The sequence below is a fragment of the Chenopodium quinoa genome, unplaced genomic scaffold (genome assembly GCF_001683475.1).
Source record: "Chenopodium quinoa cultivar QQ74 unplaced genomic scaffold, ASM168347v1, whole genome shotgun sequence".
NCBI lineage: Eukaryota > Viridiplantae > Streptophyta > Magnoliopsida > Caryophyllales > Amaranthaceae > Chenopodium > Chenopodium quinoa.
The window spans coordinates 2,257,713-2,268,322 of record NW_018743787.1 but is presented as its reverse complement, the minus strand read 5'-3'; the positions used below and the strand labels follow the sequence as shown (position 1 = coordinate 2,268,322).

At 32.8% G+C, this 10,610-nt stretch overlaps 1 protein-coding gene across 1 annotated transcript; it reads right to left on the bottom strand.

The window, feature by feature from the left end:
• Positions 1–1,266: 1,266 nt before the first annotated feature.
• Positions 1,267–3,145, bottom strand: LOC110684933 (protein FAR1-RELATED SEQUENCE 5-like). Its single transcript, XM_021861375.1, has 2 exons — positions 2,917–3,145; positions 1,267–2,282 (listed from the first exon to the last, which is right to left on the bottom strand). The coding sequence occupies exons 1-2, from the start codon at positions 3,143–3,145 to the stop codon at positions 1,267–1,269; spliced, it is 1,245 nt and encodes a 414-aa protein (XP_021717067.1).
• Positions 3,146–10,610: the final 7,465 nt, after the last annotated feature.

Sequence of the window (10,610 nt, the reverse complement as noted above, 5' to 3'; positions counted from 1 at the left end):
TATAGAATATCATTAATAGAGAACTGAAATTAAAATAGAATTGAATGTTAGATATTATAAGCATAATAGAGGACATCATTCATTAGATAGAGGACATCTTACAAGATAATAGAAGATATCAGTTAAATGATTAGAGATTATAATGTACATTATATAGAATATCACAAATATAATATAGGTCATTATTCATTAAATATAGGACATCATCATCACATTATAGGTAATCAAATATTAAATAGATGACATTATCAAATAGAATTGAACACATAATCATCATAATTATAAAGTACATATAAGATATACTGAATTTAAGATAAGTCATAATCATAATTCAGGAAAAAATATACGTGTTTCATTAAAACATAAGCAGGAACATGCAAATTCCTTCAGACTATCATTGTAAAACACACTGTTATTGTATTTGAAATCCTCATTCAAAGGTACTTCAAACATCTTTAGACCTGCTGTCATTTAATTTATTTTGACACATCTCTAATACATGATCTCATACTTGTGTCATATTCCTCTTCAAAATCTTAAAAAATGTTGAGAGTGTAGATTTCAGCAGCCCGTTTTAAGAGTTTGCATTTTGTCTTTGACTTTTCTGTTCTACATCTAAAGTTATCTGCCTCTTGAATTCTTCTCCACCTCTCAACTGTAGCTTTAAATATATGAAAGAATTCATATAATGAAGTTGTTTTGTTGACCTTAAATGATTATTATTATTTGTAACTTCAGATCTTTAAGAGGATAAAATTCCAGCTGAAAAAATGTCTTTACTAAACACAGGACACCATTTTTGCTTTAGGTTATATAGTCTATCAAACCACTCTTTCTCTTCTAATCCATACTTTTGAACCATATCATTCCAACATTTATAGAATTCTTTCTTATCATCACAGCCATAAGCATTTGTCAAACATGTTCTTGAAATCTTCATTGCTTTTCAGCTGGCCAAATCTTGATATTATGTTTTTTTGCAGATGCCACAAACACAACCTATGTCTTGTCTTTGGAAAAACTTGAATTTTTTTATATAATTATAACAATAAATTATATAGTTTGAGGATATAATCTTTACTTTATAGGATATCATAAAGCCTTAAGAGGATACCATTAAATTTGTAAATAAAATCACCTACTTTTTAGAGGATATCATACAATTTCTATAGGATATCATCTATTTTTAATTATATATTTCATTCAACTGAAATTGAAAAACTTCATATAGCACAAAGATTATATATATATGTATATCAACTTTGGTTAATATCTTATCTTTCCAATTGCATTGCTCATTGCTTGATCTTGATATGTGAAAATTGTCCTTGGTTCTGATCTAGCCATTGACTTTTTGAAAGTTTCAAGTACCCATTCAAAAGTATTTGTAATTTCATTAGTTATAAAAGAACACCCAAACATTGTTGTTCTTTGATGGTTGTTTACTCCAACAAATGGTGCACATATTAAACCACATTTGTTGGTTTTATATGTGGTATCATATATTAATACATCACCAAATGCTTTAAAATCTTCCAACATCATTGAATCACGCCAAAAATAGCTCACTATATAATCTTTTTCACCAAACTTTAATCTGTAAAAGAAAGAAGGATCTAATTCTGCTCTCTGTTGTAGTGTATCCTGTACACTTTGCATATCTCCTCCTTCAATTATGCTAGATTTGTACCTAGTTACATAGTTTAAAAGATCTCTCTTTGTGTGTCCTAAATCTTCCTCTGATCCTACTTTTCTTTTAAGAAATTCATAGCAGTCCATTGGTTTAATTCCAATCTCTACCATCTTTTCGATCACCAATCCAATCTCTTCTTTAACACTTCTTTCAGATTTTAAGTGATGTCTTTCTGAAGGATTCACTAATTCATGATTGTGTTTTATATTGTGTTGAATAACACAATATTCTCCAGAGTCTATCTTCTTGAATCTAATGTTAGCTCTACAACCAGTTCTAGTCTCATTAACACTCCTTATTTTTCTCTTCTTTAATGACTCTTTTTCCTCACTTATGAATTCTGAATCTGCTATATCCATTTCTTTTTTCTTTCTCTCTCTTGTATGTCCTTCTTTTGAGTAGCAAAAATAAAAATTAGAAACTATTCCATCTGTTTTATTTCGCCTTACAGTATTTTTTCTTACACTGAATCTAATAGCTCTTGAATGAGCTTTATACATACGTAAGGCATCCTCATGGTTATCAACAAGTCTTCCCATCAAAGATAACTTGATATTTTCATCATTATCATATTTATAATAATCCAAATCTACAATTGAAAACATTAATAATAATTATATCCTGTATGCAATTAATCATATCTTAAACTCTATTAATGATCTTCTTAATTTCAGTCACCTTATTTTCAGTTTATGTGAATGATATCTTCTATTATAAGTAGCATATCCTCAATTTATGTGAATGATATCCTCTATTTGAGTAGTATTTTATAATTTAATGTCAACGATATCCTCTATTCACTATATAATATCCTCTATTATGTATATGAAATATTTTATTCTATAAATAATATCCTCTATTCAATGCAATATATTTTCTATTGTTGACATCTTTTATATTATTTTATTAAATAGTCAATAGGGATAGAGATATATGATATCATTATTATAATTTAAGATATTACATATTGATTTTTTTTTTGTTTTTGTTTTGTATGGAAGATATTTTTTAATTTATAAATTAGATGATATGGTTTATAATGTTCATCTATAATTATTTATTTTTTACTCAGACATTTATCCCATATTTTTTTAACAAATTATATGATCAATAATGCTCTGCTTTTATTGACATTTATTTGTTTTTATATAAATTCAAATGTATATGAATATTAAAATATATAGATTTATAAATTTTTAAGCAATAAATTTAGATTAGAATACCTATTTTTTCAGATGTTACAATAGATTCATTAGTCGAACTTGTTGATGCTTTTCCAGGATCATTCTGTGCTTGTTGATCATTTGATTGAATTTCTAGACCATTTGTTTCATTTTCTTCAATTGAGCTTGTACAATTTTTGGATGTTGATGCAGAATAATTGTGTGAAATTGATTTATTCTGTTGATATTTGTTTGCATTTTGTGCATCATTTGCTGAATTTTCTTCCATCCATGTTGCACTTTTTTGTTGAAATGTTTTTTGAAAATGAGTAATAGCGTGAAAACAAACAATGAGAAATAAATCAATGCCCAGGCAAATAAATTTACAGCAATACTAAACCACTTTAAAATCTCTTAAATCATCAAAATAAAACTTTTAAATTGTTCCCCTTAGTCAATAATAATAATATAACATCCCAACTATAAGCTTATATGTTAAAATCATGAAAATATAGCGTATAATATAAAATTACAGCAAGTTTAACTTACTAACATATGCTGAAAATTTGTTTTATTAATAGTTTTTGCAATTCAAATAATCTATACTTATCATATTGCATAAATAGTTGTTTAAAACATATAGAAGCATTCTAAAACTTTATTTTTTGCTCAAAACTATTAAAAATCAGATTACATAAAATATGGAAAATAATTTAAATTATAAGTTTCAAACTTTTGAAGATCTGCATTCATAATTCAATAGTTAGAATAGTGTATTACACATTAAACCTTAAAACCCTTCAAATAAACAACATAAATCTCCAATTTCACCAAATATATAATTTGAAAATTAATTTTAAGTATAAAATTGTGGGTTTTGTCATTATGAAATCATAGTATTGATAATTAACTTGCTTAACACGTTTTTTAAACCCTAAACCATGAAAAATTAACATTAAACCCTAAATTATACATAACATAAAATCTGAAATTTTGTATCATAAATTAAACATGCTAAACCATAATAATATAATTTAGAACAAAATTTTTATTAAAGGTTGAAACTTTAAACAATTTAGTTAAGATAATAAAGCAATAAAAAGAGATAAAGGAAGAGAGGAAGAAGAGGGGCGAGCGGCGGCTGTAAGGTGGTGCGTCGGGTGGCCGGAGGTGCGGCTGGCGGCGGTGATGGTGCGTCTGGAGCAGAGGCAACATCTTCAAGGTTTTTTTTTTTTTTTTTTTTTTTTTTTTTTTTTTTTTTTTTTTGCTGTGTGCGTGAAAGAGGAGAAGGGAGTATGAGGGTTTTTATTTTTTGTTTTCACGTGAAAGAAGGGGAGAGAATTGAGGGGAAATAAGTGGGTTTAAGGGTTTATGTTTTTGTAAAAGTATGGGCTTAACTTTCCTAATCCAAGTAGAATTAGGATTGTTGTTAGGGATTGAGTAAGTTAGTGTTCTAGGCCACTAAACTTAAAAGGGGATTTTAATTTCAACCAAAAACTTAATAGTTTTAGTTTAATAATAATGAAAATATTATTACTTTATAATTCATACGTATAAAATCAAATATAAAAATATTTGTATAAAAAATAATTAAATACATTATAATTAAGTTGAAAATATGGGGGATTACAATCTACCCCTCTTAAAAGAAGTTTCGTCCTCGAAACTTAACCCGAAAACCATAATTTCCCCAAAATTGTTCAAACTTTTATGTTTTGTATTGCTGTAAATTGCTTGATGCTCAACATGCATAGTCAACAAACTGAACTTTGTACTTAATTAACTCATACTTGGCCAGAGTTTACATACTTTGTTATATGTAAATGCAATAGTAATGCATAATAATAATCATAAGCATTCAAAATCAAACAATAAATGGTATAGTTGAGGTAAAAGCACAAAATTACATCGCATTCTACCCCCCTCAAAAGAAAAGAGTTACACCCTCGTAACTCACTTCGTCAAATAACTCGGGATACTTGTTCCACAACTCTTCCTCGGCCACCCAAGTAGCCTCTTTGTACTCCTGGTTCGCCCAAAGGACTTTTACTATCTACACATCTTTGGTTCTAGTACTACGCACCTTGTGATCTAGTATCTTGACTGGTCTTTCTTCATAAGTTAGAGACTCATCTAGTTAAATAGTCTCCGGCTGCAAAACATGGGTTTCACTAGGCACATATGTCTTCAATTGGGAAATGTGGAACATATCATGCATTTTCTCGAACTCCGTTGGCAAAGCCAATTTGTAAGCCACTTTCCCCAAACGTTGGAGAATTTTATACGGACCCACATATTTTGCACTAAGCTTCCCTTTCTTGCCGAATCGCATCACACCTTTTGTTGGAGAAACCTTTAGAAAGACCTTGTCCCCAACAATAAACTCATCATCCCTTCTCTTCAAGTCGGCATAACTCTTCTGTTTATCTTGTGCTGCCTATTTACGCGACTGAATCAGTCTCACCTTGCTCACCATATCCTCAATGAACTCTATTCCCAAAGTTACCCGTTCACTGTAGTCATTCTAGCAAACTAAGCTTTTGCACTTCCTTCCATACAATGCTTCAAATGGTGCCATCTTGATGCTTGCATGGTAAATGTTATTGTAGGAGAATTCGATCAAAGGTATGTGATCCTCCCAATTCCCTTGGAAATCTAAAGCACAAGATCGTAGCATATCCTCCATCGTTTGGTTTGTTCTCTAAGTCTGACCATCTGTTGATGGATGAAAGGCAGTACTCATCTTCAATGCTGTTCCAAGATTCTCTTGCACTTTTTGCCAAAACTTTAATGGAAACCTCGAGTCTCTATCTAACACTATGTCCTTGGGAACTCCATGCAACTGAACTACATTCTTCACATAGACACTTGCTAGCTGCTTCTTTTTCCAGGTCTCTTTGATAGGAATGAACATCGTTGACTTAGTAAGTCTGTCCACAATCACCCAAATCGTGTCATTCCCAGTATGATTCTTTGATAAGACTGTCACAAAGTCCATGGATATGGAATCCCACTTCCAACTTGGTATTTCTATTGGTTGGAATTTTTCCATGGGTCTTTTGTGGTCTATCTTACCTTCTGGCACGTCAGACACTTTGATACAAACTCAGCAACCTCTCTCTTCATATTCGACCACTAATAAAATTCTTTCAAGTCCTTATACAACTTATCTCCCCCAGGGTGAACTAAATATGGTGTATTAAGGCGCTCCTCCATGATTTTTCTTTTTATCTCCTCACACTTCTGTGGTATGCACCATCTCTCCTTATATCGCAGAATCCTGTCTTCATGAATTTGAATTCAGTCTCTACACCACTAGTCACTCGATCTTTGATTTTTTGCAATGACTCATCTTCCAACTGCTTCACTATAATCTCCTCAAATATGGATGGTTGGATTGTCAGGGCACTCAACAATCCCTCTAACTCTCCTTGATTAACAACCTCAAGGTTTAATCTTCTCATATCCTCACACAACTCATTGGCCACAATTAAAGCATTGACATTATGGCTTGACTTTCTGCTAAGAGCATCTGCAGCAGCATTCGCCTTTCCCTCATTATACTAGATGTGGACATGGTAGTCTGTGAGAAACTCTAGCCATTGACGTTGCTGCATAGTCAAGTGATCTTGGGTGAAGATGTACTTTAGACTCTTATGGTCCGTGAAGATCTTGCAAGAAAAACCATAAAGGTAGTGCCTCCAAATCTCCAAAGCGAACACAACTTCTGCAAGCTCAAATTCATAGGTAGGGTAGTTGACCTGATGTTTCTTCAGTTGTCTCGATGCATACACGATCACCTTTCCATTTTGCTATAGGACACATCCCAGACCATGCTTCGAGGCATCACTATACACTTCTAATCCATCTCTCCCATAAGGTAATACTAGCACTAGTGCAATGGTTAATCTCTCTTTGAGGGTTTGAAAAGCTGATTCACAACTCTCGTTCCACTCAAACTTGCTCTGCTTCTTCATAAGGGTAGTCATGGGTCTGGCTATCCTCAAAAAATCTTTAACAAACCTTCTATAATACCCAGCTAATCCCAAGAAACTACGAACATCAGTCACATTCTTAGGTGTAGGCCACTCACTCACCGCGTTAATCTTCGCATGATCCACAGATACACCCTTGTAGACATCCAAACGTGTCTCCCCAAAATCAAACCCAGTGATGAATACCTTTCATGTCATTGATTATCGAATAAAGAAAAAGTGTGAAAATTTTAGTGATGAGGATATTTTTATTTAAATATCTCTTCTTTCTATTTTTGAAAATATTTCTTTTCTTACCCTATTTTTGAAAAACGTGCAATCCAGTTTAGTTTGGTCCATGGCAAGGGTCCAATAATAGTGTAGTTGGGTCGGGTCCGAAAAGAGATTTCCAACGATATATTATGAGCCTAATTCCGATGAATAAAGAGGAAGTTATGGCCAAATTACTAAACTGGGCCCGGTTTGATCTTTTTATGCGGCCCAATGATCTAGAGGAGGGCCTATTACAGTTTATCATTCCTAATGTGATAAAGATTGATTATAGTCTTCTAGAATCTTCTAGAAGGTTCTTTTGAATCCTAATTTTATTAGAATTGATAAATTGACTTTTAAGAGTTTTAATTAGAATAAAAGAAATGTTTTTAAGGAAATTACAGTTTTGCCCTCTCGTACGCTTAAATTTTATCAAAATAAGAAAATGCGTGGAAAACTGATTGCAGCGCTGTACGACAAGTCTGTCACCTTGTGATAGACCTGGTATCTGGCGATAGTTCTATCGTCTGGCGACAACTGTGTGTTTTACGAGAGCGTCGTGTTTTATTCTTTTCGAAACTCTAATTCGTTTTTTATCATATCCGGCTGATTTTCTCTATAAATAGCCTCCTAAAACCTTCGTTTTCGATCATCAATTCTCAATTCTTCTCATCTAATTCTTATTACCAACTCTCATCAAGAAATTCTTGATATCTTCTCTCTCTCTTTTCTAAACTAGCTTTTCTCATACAAAATTCCACATTCACAAGATCTAGACGCACCTAGACAAGTTCGAAGTAGCCTTCGCCCTAGACGTTAAAGGTTTAATTTCTGAGGTTTTGGTCCCAAATCTCTCTTTTAATTCTTTAATTTAATTGTTTGTTTTATATTTTCCTTGAAGTTACTAACGCGTGCATTTTTTTATTAGAAAGAGGTACGAGGCATCCAAGTAAGTGCTTTAATTGTTTGCATTGTTATTATGATATACAAATCATGTCTAGGTTATTATTATGATTCCTAGTATCGTGTTAGGAGGCTTGATGTTTTGAATGACAATGATGATTCCTAGTGTCATGTTTAGGAAAAAGGTTATAATATCAAATATGCTTATTATGATTCCAGCGATGCTTTCTATTTTCTTTCCTAATAGCATGTTAGTATCATGTTATGGTTAAAGCTTTGATTTTTATTATTTAGTGACATGCTAGGGTTTGTTATTAATCTTGTTAGTATCATACCTAGGATCTTGCTATTATTATGCTTTAATATGATTATTTTAATTATTATAATAATTATTTATGATGATTATCATGTTGCTTGATATTTATTTATTATTATTGCTTGATTACACCTTATATGCATGTTTAAAGGGAATTGGTACTTGTAATCACACGTAATAAGATAATAAATAATCTTGTTTAGGGCTAATTTGATTATAATTCAAGTAATTGCCAATAATAGATTTATTTGTGCATTAATTTTCAACCAACATAGATAAACAGGTTTAGGGTAAACCTAATGATTGCATGTTAGTCTGAAAGCGCACATGAATACGATCAGAATAAAGTAGAGGCCTATTATTAGGGCAGGTTCAATCTCTTTTAGGTTGGATTTGTACCTTCATCCCCGAACTTCCAATCATGGTTCCAGACCTATTGGATTTAACGATCTCCTGGATCATTAAGGGGTGTAACCTTCACCCTATGAACGGTTTACAAGTTCCTAAAACTTGTTGGCGACTCTTTTGCTCTAGCTTCCTTCCCTTTAGGCGCCACCATGCTTAAGTATATGCTCATAGTGGGGTTCAAGTTTGGGGTAATGCTTGAAATATTCCCTACAACCCTCCTTCAAAATGTAATGCCCCAAAAATGCAACTTTTTCCAACCAGATCTCACACTTAGAAAACATAGCCTACATCTTGTTCATCCTAAGAGTTACAAGGGTAGTTCCCAAGTGCTTGGTCAAGAAGAGAAGGGCGATTAATCAAAGACAACACCTTTATTCAAATTCTACTTTTTGATTAACCAGTCGGTCGAAAAAGAAAAGCTAAGAAGATAATGGCAAGTCAGGAAGAAGTCAATGAGCTTAAGAAGCAAATGGTAGACATGACTGAGGTGTTGAAGGCTTTAACTCTCAAAATCAATGACCCTGCGAAGCAACAACAAATGGAGCTCATGCAAGAAAGCTTGAGCAAAATATCCAATTGTAAGGAGGGTGATCCCATCGCAAGGGGTACTCTCCTTAAATGCCCTTGGCCACTTAAAAGCCTAGGACTTTACAATTGTTAGGGTGTAGTAGGATTTGAAATCCTGACTGTTTGGGGGACCTTGAATTAGAATTGATTCTATCATCACGCTTTTTTGTAAGAAACAAGTAAGAGTCGCCAATGAGTTTTAGGAAAAACTCATAAACCTCGTTCATGCCTTTTTTCCATGTGGAGTTCATGGAATAATTAGCACAAGTCATAAGTTTACCCATGCCCAAATTAATCTATAAACCATAAATGAGTTTGGGAGCGAGGGTACCAAGATAATGTTCCTTTTAGAGGGCAATCGTCATCCTAGCCCTATTACGCCCTCTACTAGCACTTCCTTTTTTACAATTTCATCACCAAACAATATATGCAACGCAATACCTAAAACTATGTTAGTTGATTTTATTTACTAATATTAATTTACGTAGGAATTAAATCGTGATGTCGTTATTCTTATTTAATTAAATTTGTGAAAGAACAATAAATAAACAAGATTCGCCTTGGCTTAAGTGATCAACCAATAATTACTTAATTCTATTCTAATCTTTATTTAACACAAGATAATATGTGGAATTTATTAATTAATTATTTTAAAGGTGATCAAACAACACTAATTAATTAATTAAAGTCCTTTTAAACAAGAAAATAAAGGTGATTTAACTAAGTGCTCGGGAATTTACCACTTCTCTTTGCTAGATTTCCTTTTAGAACACTTATGGACACCTTCTTGTTGGAGAACCTCAACCGTAGTAAAAAATTATTGAAAGGGTGAGTGTTTAGGACAAGAGGGCTAGGTTGCACAAGTTCACAAGATATTTCGCCAGAGTTTTAGGTTAATTTTTATCTGTTGAAGCCTCGGTTTAAGCTTGTATTTATAGAGAATGATTAGGTTTAGGGTTTTGAGCAATCTTCCGCAGCAGGTGTCGCGCACAACAGATGATGTTGCACGCGTCATCCCAGCGCAATTTAGAGTTGCGCTGCTATATGCAGCGCAATTATTTATCTTGCTCGCGGCTTTATGGTAAGATTCGATTTTATATTTTTCGTATAACTCCAAATAATTCTGAATCTTCCAAAGCGCAACTCTGAATGTTGCGTTGGGTGTCGCCCGCAACTAAAATAGTTGCGCGCGACATCCCATTGCGACTTTGTGAGATACGCGCGGCTTTTTCTGCGGCAGCACTATGCTTTAACCTAGGCGCTCCTAAATCAGTCATTATTAGGGTTTAAGCACGGGCTTAAGCCTAATTATG

Excerpts from the sequence above, each read along its gene's own strand:
- LOC110684933 (XM_021861375.1), bottom strand. The coding sequence starts at position 3,145 with ATGGAAGAAAATTCAGCAAATGATGCACAAAATGCAAACAAATATCAA. Across the intron at positions 2,283-2,916 it reads TGTAACATCTGAAAAAATAG|ATTTGGATTATTATAAATAT; the intron begins GTATTCTAATCT and ends TTTCAATTGTAG.